At 36.7% G+C, this 18,296-nt stretch overlaps 1 protein-coding gene across 5 annotated transcripts in view; it reads left to right on the top strand.

Moving 5' to 3' along the window:
* VPS8 (VPS8, CORVET complex subunit) overlaps positions 1-18,296 on the top strand; it is a 259,945-nt gene that overhangs the window by 88,478 nt on the left and 153,171 nt on the right. For all 5 annotated transcript variants that reach the window (XM_021069974.1, XM_021069973.1, XM_021069976.1 and 2 more), the window contains 3 exons: positions 5,991-6,037; positions 16,110-16,332; positions 17,398-17,487. In XM_021069974.1, the coding sequence (XP_020925633.1) occupies positions 5,991-6,037; positions 16,110-16,332; positions 17,398-17,487 (360 nt within the window). The remainder of the gene's footprint in view (positions 1-5,990; positions 6,038-16,109; positions 16,333-17,397; positions 17,488-18,296) is intronic.

Raw genomic sequence — 18,296 nt, forward strand, 5'->3', positions numbered from 1 at the left:
CTCAGCCCCTCCTCCATTACCAGGTTTTAACCATTATCTTTTATACTGTTCAAAATTCTTCTACTTCTAATTTTAATTGTCAGCTTTTGACTACCAGTTTACAGATGAGGCCACTTAATCTTTTCTTTCTCCCACCTTCTTTGCTTTCTCTCCTCCCAATTTGTCTTAATAAAAATCTTTTCCTCATTGTCTGAGGGTATCTGTTTTAGGCTTACTTTTGTAGTTAAATATAGTTCATGCTGATCACCAGTGCTCTTGCTATAGTTTCCCCAGTCATTTCTTGTTGCTGAAGCAGTTTCTTCAAGAAAGGCTAATGAGGAGTTCCCGTCGTGGCGCAGTGGTTAACGAATCCGACTAGGAACTATGAGGTTGCGGGTTCGATCCCTGCGCTTGCTCAGTGGGTTAATGATCCGGCGTTGCCGTGAGCTGTGGTGTAGGTTGCAGACGCGGCTCGGATCCCGCGTTGCTGTGGCTCTGGCGTAGGCCGGTGGCTGCAGCTCCGATTCGACCCCTAGCCTGGGAATCTCCATATGCCGTGGGAGCGGCCCCAAAGAAATAGCAAAAAGACAAAAAAAAAAAAAAAAAAAAAAAGAAAGAAAGGCTAATGAATCACCACCAATCTCATCAGTAAAGTCTTTAAAGCTGTAAATCTCACAGTGGTGGCTGTGTGATTTCCAAAATTCTAATTTTCAACTGAAAGCTTGAATTTTATCATTGCCAACAAATATGTTCTTTTTTTTCCCTTGAAGGGAAAACTTCACTGTGTTCATTTCTGAAGAAATTTTTGTCAAACACAAATCTGAAGAGATACATTTTTCTGTCAGTCATGGTACTCTGTGGTAAAAGTTGTTCGCTTTACAACTCCAACAGTGGCGTGAGTGCGTTTCCTTGAGACAGCTTACTTGTGTTTTGCTGTGGAACATAAGTACTTTATTCCTATTTCTCATTTCATCACACCGAATATTTTAAAACATGTACTTATTTTGTTCTTTTGTGCATACTTTTTAAAAAATATTCAATGTGATGAAATGAGAAATAGGAATAAAGTTACTTCTGTTGCACAGCAGAATACAAGTTGGGTCACCTTGCTGTACAGTAGAAAATTGACAGGACACTGTAAACCAGCTATAATGGAAAAAATAAAAATGATTATAAATAAAAGTAAAAAATCAATACTTGCAAAAAAAACCCAAAAAACAAACAAAAAAAACCCCACCACTGCTTCACCAAGGGCAGTCTTGGGTGAAAGTGGCATCTTTTTCTTTCCTCTGAGGACATGACTGTGAAGCATGTGATGACTGCTAGTATGGGTTGGTGCCACTGCCTGGATTCAGGTGAAAGAGACAGCAGTTTTACACACCCTTGCAGCTGCACCATATTTGCAAAAGTGAACATGCTGAAAAATAAGAATAAAACTTAATATTATTATGAAAATTCATTTGACCTCACAAACCCCCTAAGACTTGAAGACCTCCTGTGCTCCTCTCATGGATCACACCTTGAGAACAACTGATAGGGTCCTAACTATGCTAAATGATGAGAAAAAGGCAAAGTTATATAATAGTTTTAAATAATATTTCCTCTTAGTGGTAAAATTGTGGATGACATTTTACCTTTTAAAATATTTTTTTTGTTTGTTTTGTTTTGTTTTTTGTCTTTTTGCCTTTTACTAGGGCTGCTCCTGCGGCACATGGAGGTTCCCAGGCTAGGGGTCTAATTGGAGCTGCAGCTGCTGGCCCACACCAGAGCCACAGCAACTTGGGATCTGAGCTGCGTCTGTGACCTACACTACAGCTCATGGCAACGCCGGATCCTTAACCCACTGAGCAAGACCAGGGATCGAACCCGCAACCTCATGGTTCATCGTTAACCACTGCGCCACCACGGGAACTCCCTAAAATATTTTTAATGCATTTTTCAAATGTTCTTCTATGAATTAATATCAGTTTCATCAAGAAGAAAAGAATATCATGCTTCAGATTCTTGGCTGTAAAATGATAGGCTTCTAAATAGAAGGGGACAAAAGTTTAATGAAAGACGCATCTTTTTTTCTAAATATGGAGGGATATTTGGGCATGATTTGGCCAAAAGTAAACTAATATGGAGGAGGGTTAAAAGAAAAAAAAAGAGAGAAGGCTCATAAGAACAATATTTTTTGAGTTGTTGCATCTTCAAATTATTGGACTCTAACTTTTATATCAAAAAACATTGTGGCTTTCCTTAGGGATCTTGAAAATACTTCGCTATTATCTTTTGTAATTGAATGCCACTATGGGAAAATATGAGGCTAGCCAGATTTTTCTTCCTCTCTCAAAATTCATCTTTTTTTCTTGGCTATTTCTTAGTTTGGGGAATCTGGTAACTTTACTGCATTGGGTCACAGTATAATTATTCTAGAATATTTTTTCTTGGCATACAGTGTACTCTATTAATATGTAGATTTAAGACTTTTGTAATTTTAATTTTTTTTTTTTGTCTTTTGTCTTTTTGGGGACTCCCCTATGGCATATGGAGGTTCCCAGGCTAGGGGTCGAATTGGAGCTGCAGCTGCTGGCCTACACTATAGCCACAGCAATGCCAGATCCAAGCCACATCTGTGACCTACACCACAGCTCACGGCAATGCCAGATCCTTAATCTGCTGAGCAAGGCCAGGGATTGAACCCTTGTCTTCATGGTTCCTAGTCAGATTCTTTAACCACTGAGCCATGATGGAAACTCCGAGATTTAAGACTTTAAGATCTTAGGAAAGTTTTCTTGAATTATATCTTGAACTATTCATTCTTTTCAGTTTCAGCTTTCTCTTTTAGGGATTCCAGTTATACATACATTGATATTTTCTCTTCCTCCTCCACCCTCCTTGCCTTTCATCTTTCTCCCCTTCACACCCCCCCAATTCTCTGCAAGCTGGATCTTACCCATTACTGTGCTATTGTCTAATCAGGAAGGTAAAATACCTTCCTACTAAAGATACCAGTGATATCCTAATTTATACATAAAATAAAACTTTGCACATCCTGTCTTACTCATCCACAGTGCCATGTTAAACAGTGATAATCACTGCTTCCCTTTTTGAAATTCTGTGTCCTACAGATAGCTGTGATTTTGTGCTCCTGATTTTTAAACCTCCACGACTGTTCCTGAGTTGGACATTGTTCCTGTCTTCTGACCATATCATAAATATGGGTCTTCCTCAAGATATAGTCCACTGTCCTCTGATTTTTATCTCTCTTAGCCTTAGTTTTATTCCTTTCATGACTTAGAAGTGTGTAATTCTCACTTGAATGGTTCAGATTACTATATCCAATTTTTTTTTCAACATCTAAGTAAAAGATGTTCCTCAGAGCCATCATAGCCCAAACTACATTTAGCTTCTTCCTTTTAACACCTCCTCCCATATTCCTTATCTCATTTCGTGACATCTTCATTCAGTCATCACTCAAACTAGAAACTTGGGAGTTTTATAGACTCCTGCCTGTGCCTTCCAACCCACAACCAATCTGTCACCAACTTCTACAGTTTTACTTTATAAATAGTTCTTGATTCTGTCTGCTGTTTTTTATGCCTACTATCACCACCATGGTTTAGTCTCCTATTTCTTTCTTTTGACTACTGTAGTAGCTACCTATCTTCAGTCTTGGTTTTCCAGATCTTCCCATCAAAGAATCACCAGAGTGATCTGTCTGCATGTATTAATCTGATGGTTTCACCCTCTATTATCCCAATAGTATATCCTTAGTACTAGGCTAGGCACTTAATTTCTTACTTTATGCCTTTAATAATTTCTACCTGATAATTATAATATTTGAAGTTTTAGGGGTCTCCCCCTGCTGTTTGTAGTTTCTGCTGACATTTACTTATGGTGGATTATTTCAGGAGGTGCTTTAAATTTTTTACTTTAAGCACATCTTTAATGCGGCTTTGTCAGGAGGCCTTATTTTTGCCTGTGTTAAGTATTGTTTCTGGAATTTTCTTCTTTCAAGTACCCCAGGAGTATCCTTTTTTCAGGATCACCTTTTGTGTTAATTTCTTGGCTTGATTATTCCTATACTAAGAAGATACTGTAATTTCAAATCCTCAGTCTACCTGTGGACAGAATCTTGATGATAGATTCTTGGACAGTACAAATTTACCCCCTTCGAGTCCAGGAAGAGACAGACAACTCTTCATGTCATCTCCCTATGCTTGTAGATGTTTTTCTTTCTAATTGCCTCTCACTAAGGAGGCACCTCTTTAAGAATATGGTCTTTATGTTGCAAGAATCAAGGCCTCAGCTTGTTTCTTGCATTTAAACCCAAGCTCTTATATGACCAACAAATTTATAGGACAGTCTTAGTGACAGCTCAGGGCTTATAGCTTTGGTTTTTAGTTCCTTATTCCATTTTAAACCCTGGATATTTTCCCTTACTTTTTTGGGAGCTCAACTGTGTATTTTAAAGAATGTTTATTAAATTTATCTAATATTTTTAGGGATTTTTTTTTTCCTCTGCAGGTAATTTGTCCTACTCCATGTATTCTCATTCAGGGTTGAGACTTAATATAGCTCTAACACTTTTCAAGTCTATGATTTTAATTCTTGTTTTTGAAGAATCTAAATAAGATTATAAATGTAGTTATGAGGAATACTGATAACTAAAGGAAGCAGGATGGATGGGCCAGGGAGAGCTTTTCAGGATTAGGAATCCTTGTTCTGCTGACTTCTCTCCCAGGTAATAAGGGTTCCTCAGTTTCGTTCTCTCTGTCAAAGAAATGCTAGCATGTAGTGTTCTCTTCCTCACATAGTGTCTTCTCCTTGCTGATGGGATATTTTTCTCCCTAGAGCCTAGACCTTCTAGGATTTTTAAAAGGAAACCATTGCTCTTCAGCCAGCAGAAAATGAAAGAGCACTGCTGAAATCTAATGCTTGGTTACTTGACAAGTTCTAGTCATAACAAGCTACTGTTTCTCCCTCAAATTGTGTCTCTTGAAAAAGGCCAGAATTATGGGTTGCCATTTGTTTGATATGAGGCTATACATGATGAATTTAAAATAATCAAAATGTTATGATACATTAAATCAGCCTTAAAATAACTAGCTTGGAGGAGTGTGACAAAATATGTACAACCTTAATCACCTACCGGAGCCACCAAAAGAACCAACTATTTATATTGTCAATTTAATATATTTTCTTTTGCTTTCTTTGCAGATTTTCTTTACAGATTTGTGAGATAAAAGCATATTTTTTACCTAATGTTTCTTATAATGTTGTAAACTCTTTATAAACTTGTAATATTTACCTAATACTTTATTTAAACAGCAAGCTTACTTGTTTTCCTATGTTGTATGTTTAATTTCAATATCTTCTTCCTTCTCCTGCTGTTTCTGTTACTGAGCTGCAGTGAATATCTTAGTGAATTAAATTTTTTTTCTTTTTAAATGTATTTAGGATGAATTTCCAGACAGAATTACTGGATAAAAGCATTTTCACATTTTATTTTCTTCTTTTTTGGTTGCCCTGCAGCATATGGAGTTCTGGGCCAGGGATCAGATTCCAGCCGCAGTTGTGATCTACACCACAGCTGTGGCAACACCAGATCTTTTAATCCACAGTGCTGGGCTGGGGATTGAACCTGCATCCTGGTGCTGCAGAGATGCCACCAATCCTGTTGAGCCCTATTGGGAACTCCAGTGTTTTCATGACACAGAGTGCCAAATTGCTTACCAAAAGCATGGCACAAAGTTATATTCTCCCAATAATCTAACATATCTGAAGCAGACTGCTTTCTTCTTGTTTTTTTGCTGACCTTGAAGCATGCAGAAGTTTCCAGGCCAGGGATCAAACCCACACTGCAGTTATAACCCAAGCCCCAGAGGCAATAACACTGGATCCTTAACCCACCAGGCCACCAGGGAACTCCTTGAAGCCAACTGATGAGACTATGTGTTGTGTCTAACCAGAAAGCCATTGGACAGAGATAAGGTGCTGATGCTTTCTTTATGGTTTCTTTATAGGATATGGTGCCTGTCATAGTTGATTACTGCCTTCTGCTACAGCGAAAGTGAGTATACATTGCCTGTTAGATTTAGTTTTATTGAATCCAAGTTGCCTCTTATATATATTTTTTTTGTCCTTTTTTTTACAGCCGTACCCTCGGCATATGGAAGTTCCCAGGCCAGGAGTTGAATTAGAGCTGCAGCTGCTCTATGCCACAGCCACAGCAACGCAGCCACAGCAACACAGGATCTGAGCTGCATCTGCAGCCTACACCATAGCTCACGGCAACATTGGATCCTTAATCCACTGAGGGAGGCTAGGTATCGAACCTGCATCCTCATGGATACTAGTCAGGTTCATTACCATTGAGCCTCAACGGGAACTCCATCCCTTGCTTGTATTAAAATTTACTGCTATCAGTTCTGTGAATTTGACTGATAGGTTTTCTAAAAAATGAATTTACAGAAATTTGATTCTTTAAAAATTTTCTGTCCTTTTGCCTATTAAAATTAACTTGTTTAATATAGATGCTGTGGGTGTATCATTTATGTATTTATGTAGCAGGATAGTGGAGGTGAAGAACATAGCTAACAAAAGAGCCATAGTACTTAAGTGAAACTGTATGATTCACATACTATTTATATACTCTTTATGAACCATCATTAAAACATGGTATTTTTATACCACCCCAAAAAAGGCAAGATGTATTGTGCTTGTGCAGTTTTTTTTTTTTTTTTTTAAGGGCTTTTTTGTTTAAAAGATATCAGTGTAAATGAATTCTTAATTAGGTTCTGTTTAAATTGTAACTATGTAAATTAGCCAACCTGTATGAGTTCACAAACTTTCACATTTATGATAATAGTTAGCTTCCTCCATGCCAGGTTTTTTTCTAAGCACTTTATATTAATTTATCTAATTTTTATATAACCTTATTTCATTTTTATAACAATGAGGTAGGTATTATTATCTTCATTTTACATAGGAGGTTCCAGAGACAGCATGCAATTAAGTAACTTGCCAAAGCTTGCTCACACTTTTTTTGAACAGCAAAGGTGGGATTCTAATGCAGGCAGTCTAGCGCTTGGGCTCGTGCTTGTAACCACCAGCTTGTACCACTTTTCCGTGGTGGAGAACAACTGTGAGGATCCAGTACAGATACTCCCCAGACCTTACACAATACTGACTTGACTCCTGAATTTCTGTATATTCAGGTTGGCTTAATCAGATAAAGTTGGATCGTACTTAGAAGGTATTGGTGGAGGCTGTTAAGAGGGCACTTATTTACTCTATCAGACCTTCATTAAGTCTCAAAGAGCTCTAGTTTCTGCTTAGCTGGAGCTCAGATGCATTCCAGTCTTTTAGGTATAGTGTTATATGTAATCACCTAGTGAAATATGCTGTATTCATGGTTGGGATGTTGTTAAGAACATCGTCTTAGATAACATGTTGTCGTCTTTATGAGGGCCCAAGGAAGAAAATTCTGAGGTCTTAGTACCAGAAATATCTTTGCATCTTCTGAACAGCTAACTCACTTTTTGCTGGTGGACAGTGAATTGTATAGCTAATTACTATTTACTAGAAAGCTAAGAGCTGTGATACACTAACTTCACCCTAGCTTTTCTTGGTTTTCACTTTTTACACTTCCTTGTTATTTATCTTATACTTTTTAAAGCAGCCTCAATTGTTTATGGATCAGTTTTACATATTTTATTTCATTTAACCCTCATAATTACAGTGTAAGAGAAGTAAATTTATCCTCATTTTTCAGATGAGAAAATTAAGATGTAGAGATGTTTCTAATTACAAGTAAGTACTCGAATCAATCTGAATCACCAAATTAAGATAATATAAATGAGTAAAATAAAGTATCTAGAAGAGGGAGTACCCGTGGTGGCTCAGTGATAACAAATCCAACTAGTATCCATGAAGACTCAGGTTCGATCCCTGGCCTCGCTCAGTGGGTTGGGGATCCCGCATTGCTGTGGCTGTGGCGTAGGCCAGCAGCTGCAACTCCAATTCGCCCCCAGCCTGGGAACTTCCATATGCCACAGGTGCTGCCCTAAAAAGACAATAAATGAATAAATAAATAAATTTCGTTCCAAATAAGAAGGCATATCTTTACAAAATAGATTATTTACACCTGTAATGGTACCTGGCACAAAGGAGCTATTCAATACCTGATGGTTGAATTAATTCTGCCCCTTGGTTTGCAGGATAACATGTTGTTGTGAAGTTGCAGGATAATATGTTGTGATCATGAAGTTGAATTTTTGGTTGTGGTTTTGGTTTTTGCTTTTTTTTTAGGGCTGCTCCATTGGCATATGGAGGTTCCCAGGCTTGGAGTAGAATCAGAACTTCAGCCACCAGCCTATGCCACAGCCCTAGCAACATGGAATCTGAACCAGGTTTGCAACCTACACCACAGCTCACACACAATGCCAGATCCCCAACCAACTGAGCGAGGCCAGGGATTGAACCCATATCCTCATGGATATTAGTTGGATTTGTTTCTACTGCACCACAGGGGAACTCCCTAAGTTGAATATTTGAATACTCTCACAGTGATATAAGATGGAAATGGCCCAAGCAGTTGTAAGATGAAGGACTAGATAGGGAAAAAGAAAAAAAAAGAGAGATTTTTCTTTGAGAAATATTTTGTGTTATTCCAAAAAATGTTCTGGAGATAGGCTTTTCTTTCTTTATGTGATTTGAAAAGGAAATATTTCCAACTCTATTTATCTGTTGATGGGCTGAGAATGCAATAGTTTCTTCATTTAATCATAGCGTCTAATATAGAAGATAAGATCTGGTCAAGATTTTCACCAAGTTAGGATCTATTTATTATTTCTTCTTCTTCTTCTTCTAAATCAGTTTCTTTCTTTCCTTTAATTTTTCCCGATTCCTTAGCATGTTTTCTTCTGGGCTGTGTCTGAAACAAATACATCACTTGTTGGAGCTATCACAAGTATCAGCAGTCATAGTGTATTCCTGATGTCCAAGGGGAAGGGAGATCTCAAGGGCTGTTTTCCTAGCTCTTTTGGTCCTTTTCACAGCTCTTCCCTTTCTCCCTCCTTCATCCACTCATACACACATAATACTAGATCCAAGATTGGATATTTTTCCTGGACTATAGTGGAAATAGTATGGCTGCCTTCTCTCTTGACTCTGTTTCCAAAGACTGAAGACCGGATTGTACTAGATCCTGTCTCTGCTCAGGAGAGATTTCAGCATGTATGCTCTTGCTCACTCTCTCCTTGTCTCTCTCCCCACTTTTCCAACTCTCTAGATTCCAATAAGGGCAGAAGGGACAGGCCAGCATCCCAGCAGTGTAGGAAAGTTTGAGGCTGTGAAAGTAGGCATTGGGTCACATGCTCCCTTTTGTGTCTAGATTGTTGCTCTTGTGCTTGCTTACTTCTCACCATACTGGCTTTTCTTTTTCATCAGAATATTAAGATTCTGTATATGGGCCTGAGCTTATGACTAAAGCGTTCAAATAGGCCATTTGATCGACGTTGATTCTTTGTGTAGAGATCATCTTTCCATCTCCTTCCATTGCAAACATGTGATGATTAAATATTTATTAGCTATAAAAATTCTGTGTTTACTTAAATAGTCCCTTATAATTACACTTGAAAATAGTTTCTGTAATTTTTTTTTTGTCAGAGATGATAAGATTAAAAACAGTCAATTCCCTAGACTAAATTGAAGCAGAGGTATTATAAAAATTGCATAATTTCATACAAGTGTGGTCTCTTTCTCCATAAATGGGACACTCTCATTATGCCATTTTCTTCAGCATTTGATTCCATTTACATCTAGGGTCTTTTACATTCCCAAGTTTTCAAGATATTTATGATTTTGAGATTACTTTAAGGAATACTCAGGTTGTGCATAACACAGATATAACCTTATAAAACATAATCTAGTACTCAGCCTGTTTTAGGTATATCTTCTACTTCTAGGGTCATCACTTAGACAGTCAATACTGGCCTCCAGATGCCCTTTTTTTTTTTTTTTTTCTTTTTCTTTTTAGGGTCTCCCTCGCAGCAAATGGAAGTTCCCAGGCTAGGGCTGAATCGGAGCTACAACTGCTGGCCTCTGCCACAGCTACAGCTACAGCAATGCAGGATCTGAGCCACATCTGCAACCTACACCACAGCTCATGGCAGCACCAGATCCTTAACCCACTGAGCGAGGCCAGGGATGGAACCTGAAACCTTAGGGTTCCTAGTTGGATTTGTTTCCACTGCATCCTGACGGGAACTCCTCCAGGTGCCTTTTGTATTAATATTTTCTGACTGATGCACTGTTTTTACAGTCCTCTTATTTTCATATATTACTACTGTTTCTTAATGTGGATCAAATTGTAAATATAATATATATTCTCAAATTAATTTTGACTAAATACTGCAATCGTTATTATACCATAATCACTATTATCTGTGTCATAAGTCATTGAATCCCCTTACCCAGCAGCGATATTAATTGAACTAATGTATACATGTATTCTCATTCATACTTAAAAATTCCTTTATAATGTAAGACCCTTTTTACAGTGGCACAAACCACACTGCTTTTTCTCTCTAGAGCATACTGATCAGTCTGTTATGGACATCTTTTTTGGTTAAAATTTGGCTTTTTAAAATCGTTTTATGAATTGTTTAAAATCCAGGAAATTCTGTTTTTGAAGGCATACTTTTATTTTCACACTTCAGTCTCTGCACAGTTTCATTTTAATTTGACAGTGTGTACGTGGGTTTTTTTTTTTTTTTTTCATTAGACAAAAATCTTTAGGCTTTTTGTAGGATGTTTAATGATTTGTCATTTTGCCTGCACAACAGTAGCCATAATTTCATAATTTCAGTAGCCAAACAATTTAAATATCGTTTGAACTTTGTTTTTAATTTTATAAATAAAATGAACAGCCTAAATAAACTTTGGATTTATTTTGGGTTTTTGTTTGTTTGTTTGTTTGTTTCTGCTTTTTAGGACTGCACCCACAGCACATGGAAGTTCCCAGGTTAGGGATCCAATTGGAGCTGTAGCTGCTGGCCTATGCAATCAAACCCTTGTCCTCATGGATGCTCATTGGGTTTGTTAACCACTGAACCACGATGGGAACTCCTCAGTTTATTTTGAAAATAAGTCCAGAGTTTACTTGAACTATAATCATAATGTTGAACATTGTTTAAAAATAAGTGCTGAAAAATAAGCGCTATGTTATTACATGTTAATTATACCTCAAAACCATTCTATAACAAAATAAAGGCTGTATGTAGATCTTGACCACTTTGAGCTTATCACTGTAACCAGATATCCAAAAGGAACCCATTGTTCAAATAACTTGAATTATATGTAAATTTAAACCAAAAATATTTCTGTTAAATCTAAACTGAACCTGGGAGTTCCCAGTGGCTCAGTGGGTTAAGGATCTGGCATTGTCACTGCTGTGGCATGGGAACTTCCTCATGTCACAGGTGCAGCCCCCCAAAAAAACCCCAAAACCACCTAAACTGAATCTGAAGTTATCTTTTGATAGCCAGAGTATTTGTTCAACCTTGTTGTTTAACATCAGGATTATTATGTGTGAAACAGAAAGATTTTAATTATCAGGCATGGTTGAGGAACCTAATGTTTTGAGGGAGTTTTTTGATAACTACTTGTTTTGCTAGGGAAAAAAAGTACCATGTTTTTTTTTTTTTAATCTTACTGCTATATTGAGATGTAATTCACATACCATAAAATTCATCATTTTAAAGAATAAATTCACTAGTTTTCAGTATATTCACAGAATTGTGCAACTATCACCACAATTAAGTCATGTCTTTTTAAAGGAACTGTTTACAAACTGTGATATTTGTATAAGAAAACAGCATTTGAACATAATTTCTTAAATATTGCTTGAACTTTGTTTTTAATTTTTTTAAATAAAATGATCAGCCCAAATCAACTTGAGATTTATTAAATCTACTTTAATTTAGTGGAGATTTGTTTACTTGGTTCTGGTTATATATTTTGTGTATACTGGCAAGTGTTAAGATTGATGCTCTTGCTCCTTTCAGACAGCCTCTGAATTTGTAACTAACTCAAGGTCAAAGCCGGGTTCTTCACATTTTTCAGTTGTAAAATAGATAGTACAAAAAGTGAATTGAATTTGATCATTTTCTCTATCAATTTGAAGTTATGAATAATAAACTCCAAATGATATCTTTAATATGCATATTAATATAAAGTGAAGTTACGTAGAAGATGCCTGATGGCTCTCTGTTACCTTAGAATGGATTTTTTGTTTTGTTTTGTTTTTTTACCTTTTCTGGGGCTGCTTTCCGCAGCATATGGAGGTTCCCAGGCCAGGGGTCCAATCGGAGCTGTAGCTGCCGGCCTACACCACAGCCACAGCAACGTGGGATCTGAGCTGTGTCTTCGGCCTACACCACAGCTCACGGCAACACCGGATCCTTAACCCACTGAGCAAGGCCAGGGATCAAACCTGCAACCTCATGGTTCCTAGTCGGGTTCGCTAACCACTGAGCCACGACGGGAACTCCTGGATTTTTCTCTCATACTGGCTATAGAGAGGCTAAGCTTGAAGTGATAAATATTAACAAAGTCAGCAGCCTGGAGTATAATGCCTAAGTACAGAAAGAAACGCAAGAGCCACAATCTTTTTTTGCATTGACTTTTCTTCCTCCTTCCTTCTCTTATGCTCTAATATTCTCCCAGAATGATGAGAACACATCTTAGAATTTTGTTTTATTTTTGTTTTATGGTAGAGATGCTGAGTTTTATTGTTCTTGTTTCTTTATTATAGTCTCTGACTAGTTGAGATAGAAACATATAGTTTTGCTATTAATCTTACGAGCATTGCATGCTGCTATTTGTAACAGAAGTGCCTTATTTGTCAACTTTTATGCTCTGTTTACTGAATCTTTAGCTCTTTAATTCTCCTCCCCAGGGCTTTTGTGCTGAACTGAAATATATAATTATCTTTCCTGGCATGTTGTTTTTAACAACACATTATAGAGTGCCAGGGCTAGCAAATAAGACATTTTCTTTAAATTCATTAGAGTTGCTTTGTTGCTCTTTTTAAAAATCTCCCTTAAAGCTTCATTAATCTCAGTTTCTTTTACTTGGCTAGTAATTTGCAATCACAAAAATGTGATGATGGATTATTGAATAAAATGAAACTAACATGGGGGTTCCCTGGTAGCCTTGTAGTTAAGGATCCAGTGTTGTCATTGCTATGGCTAATGTTCAGTCCCTCACCTGGGAATCTCCGCATGCCGTGGGTACAGCCAAAAAAGATAGGAAGGGAGGAAGGAACAAACTGAATGCTCTGATAAATAGGAAGCAAGGGGGAAAATGATCAAAAATTACATTTGTGGATCTGAGAAAAAAAATAAATGGATATAGGTTTTTCCCCCCAGGATATTGCAAATACTGTTTATTGAAAAGCAACATATGGTTCCATACAATTGTAGCCAGTTGGCTTTATTACCTGTCCTCTTCTAGGACTTTAGATGAGGCAAGACCCCATCCCACTCCTTTCAGAATCTTCCTTGACCTTTTTGTGATGCTTGTCATGAAAGACTATACCTATGGATGAACCATCCGCTTTTCACAATTGACATAATGCACATGTATAGGGATTATACATTTAACAAACATATGATCAATCAGTCAATCCTAATAGGTAAATAGAATTAGCATAGTTTTTGTATTTAAAAAGAGAGAATGATCCCTAACACCATACACAAAAATAAACTCAAAACGGATTAAAGACCTAAATGTAAGACCAGACACTATAAAACTCTTAAGAGGAAAACATAGGCCAAACACTCTCTGACATAAACAACAGTAACATCTTCTCAGATCCACCATTTAGAGTATTGACAATAAAAAGTAAAATAAACAGATGGGACCTAATCAAACTTAAAAGTTTCTGCACAGCAAAGGAAACCCTAAACAACATGAAAAGACAACCCACAGAATGGGAGAAAATCTTTGCAAGTGAATCAACTGACAAGGGATTAATCTCCAAAATTTATAAACACCTTCTGCAGCTCCATACCAAAAAAAACAACCCCATCAAAAAATGGGCAGAAGAATCTAAACAGACAGTTTCCCAAAGAAGACATACAGATGTCCAAGAAACACATGAAAAGATGTTCAGCATCACTCATTATTAGAGAAATGCAAATCAAAACCACTATGAGGTACCACCTTACACCAGCCAGAATGGCTATCATCAAAAAGTCTACAAATAATAAGTGCTGGAGAGGGTGTGGAGGAAAGGAACCTTATTACACTGTTGGTGGAATTATAAACTGGTGCAACCACTGTAGAAAACAGTATGGAGATTCCTCAGAAAACTAAACATAGAACTACCATTTGATCCAGCAATCCCACTCCTGGGCATCTATCCAGAGAAAACCATGACTCACAAAGACACATGTACTCCGATGTTCATTGCAGTGCTCTTTTCAATAGCCAAGACATGGAAACAACTTAAATGTCCATCGACAGAGGAGTGGATCAAGAAGATGTGGTACATATACACAATGGAATATTACTCAGCCATTAAAAGGAACGAAATACCAGCATTTTTAGCAACATGGACCTAGAAATTATCATGCTAAATGAAGTCAGCCATACAATGAGACACCAACATCCAGTGCTTTCACTGACATGTGGAATCTGAAAAAAGGACAGACTGAACTTCTTTGCAGAACAGATACTGACTCACAGACTTTGAAAAACTTATGGTCTCCAGAGGAGACAGTTTGGGGTGTGGGGGGAATGTGCTTGGGTTGTGGGATGGAAATCCTGTGAAATTGGATTCTGATGATCGCTGTACAAATATAAATGTAATAAGTTCATTAAGTAATAAAATAAAAATGAGAATGAATGAATCAGGGAATGATATGTCAATACATTACATAAATGGAAACATGGAAAACATTTAATTTTGCCAGTTATCAAAGAATTGAAAACAGCTATGTTTAATTTACACATGTAAGTATATGGGAAAACACTAAAGACAATTGCTTGTTGAAAACAGTTCAAACTGTATATTGCTGATGGCTGTGTAAATTAGTGCGGTGATGCTTTTTAAAGATAATTTAGTAATACATTTTAAGTGCCACAGATTTTTTTGTATCTTTTGACTTTAGATAAACTTCTAAAAGTAGAATGACTAAGGAATGAAGCCCCCCCCCCCCAAAAATGGGAGAAGCTATATATGTAGATGTTCATTGTGGCTTCACTCATAATTGTGAAATAGAGGAAAAAAGTGAATATTCCTATACTACCGGAATAGTTAAGTAAATTATGATGTTTTAGTATATTGAAACATTGTGAGTTAGACAAAATGGTAATGTTAAAGTGTAGGTAGCAACTTAGAGCAATGCTCATTATAGAAGAGTGCATGAAAATAAAATTCACATTGTATCCATGATGAATGTAACTCAAATTATTTCTGGACTCTGTGGAATAAATACAAAATAAATGAAACATAGTTATTGAGTGTAGTGGCATTTCATTAATTTTTTTATTTCTGCAATAAAATAGTTTCTAGATATATTTTTAAAATAGTGAACATTTTCTTCTTTCTCTTCCATCAGTAATCACTCCCTAAACCCTTTGAGAAGCAAGGAGTAAGACCTAGATAAAGAAACAAATTGGCCTTGTAAATCAGATGGGACTATTTAGATACTACAAAAGAGGAAAGGATAAATTGTGAATAATACATTTAATTTTTTTCTGCTTCAACATGGGCTCCATGCTACCTGTTTCCGTATCAGTGTTGGCTTTAAGAAGCAGTGTGCCATAATGTTCCCAGTGCAGGGTTTAGGTAAGAGGGCTGATTCAAATTCTGTATCTTTGACTTGTTAGCTAACTGACTTTTAGCAAATACTTCAACTTATTCAACCTTTTTTTATTTGTACAAAGTATCGAGCAGATTAAGATAGTATATATAAAGAGGTTTTCAAAATATAAAGCTTTGTGCAAATGTTGTTACTGTTTTTAATAAATTTTGTAAGTTGAAATAGGAAAAAGATGAGATATACTTCATAGACTAAATTTAATGGATGTTTGGAGTGTTCCTAAAAATATTTTTTCCCATTTTGTTACAGGGATCTTTTATTTAGCCAGGTGTATGACAAATTAAGTGAGAATTCAGTGGCCAAAGGAGTGTTTCTGGAGTGCCTTGAACCATATATATTAAGTGATAAATTGGTGGGGATCACACCCCAGGTAATGAAAGATTTGCTTGTTCATTTCCAAGATAAAAAGTTAATGGAAAATGTGGAAGCCCTCATTGTACATATGGATATCACCAGTCTGGATATACAGCAGGTGAGTTTAGAGGCAGTCTACTAATTTATGGAATAAATATCATTCCTTTTTTGATTATATTTATCAGACTTATTGGGCCTCACTTGGCCTTTTATCAGCCCCAATTACTTTTGAGCACTTTTTGGTAAGCGATCTTATAAACATGTCTTTGTCAATGTATTTCTTAGGACTGTTCCTCACTGAAAGCTAGATTAGGAACTCCTGCAAGCCAGGAGATTTTTGTTTCCTTGACATCCCCCAGAGCTCTTAGCATAGAGTTTATATTTAGTAGTTGCTCAGTAAATGCTTGTTGGCTGATCTTTCTTCATCAGTTGGTGCACTACTGCAGTTTTCATCCTGCAAGTGCATTTCAATAATAAGCATTTTCTCATGAATAGTAGAATATTTTTACTTTTGCAAGTATGATGTGATTTTTTTTGATAAGCTAGTTTATATGTCCAGAGTTGATAACTTTTGTAAATTAGGTTTTGAAATGCAGAGCATAGTGTAAGAAGCAAATTACAGGACATGATCAGCCAGCCCATTGTTTGATAATAAACCTCTAGTATACCCAAAGTCTCCATGGTAAGTTTTAAGTCCTTAATTGAGGAGGAATATGTGTCTCACCTAAAACATTTTACTCTTAACTCTTCATTTAACTCCTTGATTCCACCTTAGTCCTAATGATGAGCAAAGACACAAAGATACCACAGAAGGAATTAAGAAAAATTAGCAAAGAGAATTCAAGATCTTTCCCATTCTTTTTTTTTTTTTTTTTTGGTCTTTTTGCCATTTCTTGGGCGGTTCCCAGGCTAGGGGTCTAATCAGAGCTATAGCCGCTGGCCTGTGCCAGAGCCACAGCAACGCAGGATCCGAGCCGCGTCTGTGACCTACGCCACAGCTCACGGCAACGCCAGATCCTCAACCCACTGAGCAAGGCCAGGGACCGAACCTGCAAACTCAAGGTTCCCAGTCAGATTCCTTAACCACTGAGCCATGACGGGAATTCCTCTTTCCCATTCTTAAAGCTTTGAGGATTGGTGAGACAATGAATTTTATGGACCAAACAACTTTTCCTTTTTACAGATGGTTCTCATGTGTTGGGAGAATCGGCTCTACGATGCTATGATCTATGTCTACAACAGAGGCATGAATGAATTCATAAGTCCAATGGAGGTAAGATACTTCGTAACTTAGACACATTTAATACTGTCTATTAATGTTTTTCCCCTTTTCTCCATTTGCTTTGAATAGTTTGTTTTCATCCTGTCACTTTAAAATTTCTTGTAGATTTATTGGGTTTACACTCGTTGTTTAGGACTTTTAAATAGTGTCTAATTTTATACCTTCTGGAACTGCTTTTTTTTTTTTATCTGTATAAGTAGGTATTTAAATCCCAGAGAATTGTAGATAAAATTAAAAGTAATGCTTGCCTATTAGACATCAAGTTTCTTTCTAAAAGATTTTGGTATTATTATAGCTTTCCCAATAGGTATTTATAATATGTAATAATATATTATTATTATATTATATTATATTATAATATTATAATATATTATAAAATTTATAATATATACTTATTGTATAGAGTATTGGTACTATTGAGTAATGTTATATTGAGAATATATCCTGTTGGAGGAAGCTCCTGAAAATGGTGGGAGGTCATTTGTTGTTAACTGCTAATTTGTTGCTTTTCTCATTTCAGAATTTTATAGCATTCATTATAACTTCTTATTCTCCTTACTTATTTAGAAGAGAACATCTAAAAAGCATTTGGGCTTATTCTAAAAGAACCAAACACAGCTCCGTCTTGCTATTTCCCTTAAATTTGAAGATAGAATTATGGGCAATGGGAGTTCCTGTTGTGGCTCAGCAGGTTAAGAACCGGACTGGTATCCATGATGATGCGGGTTCCATCCCTGGCCCCAGTGGGTTAAAGATCCAGCATTGCTGCAAGCTTTGGCATAGTTCACAGATGCAGCTCA

Source organism: Sus scrofa, chromosome 13, assembly GCF_000003025.6.
Source record: "Sus scrofa isolate TJ Tabasco breed Duroc chromosome 13, Sscrofa11.1, whole genome shotgun sequence".
Classification (NCBI taxonomy): Eukaryota; Metazoa; Chordata; class Mammalia; order Artiodactyla; family Suidae; genus Sus; species Sus scrofa.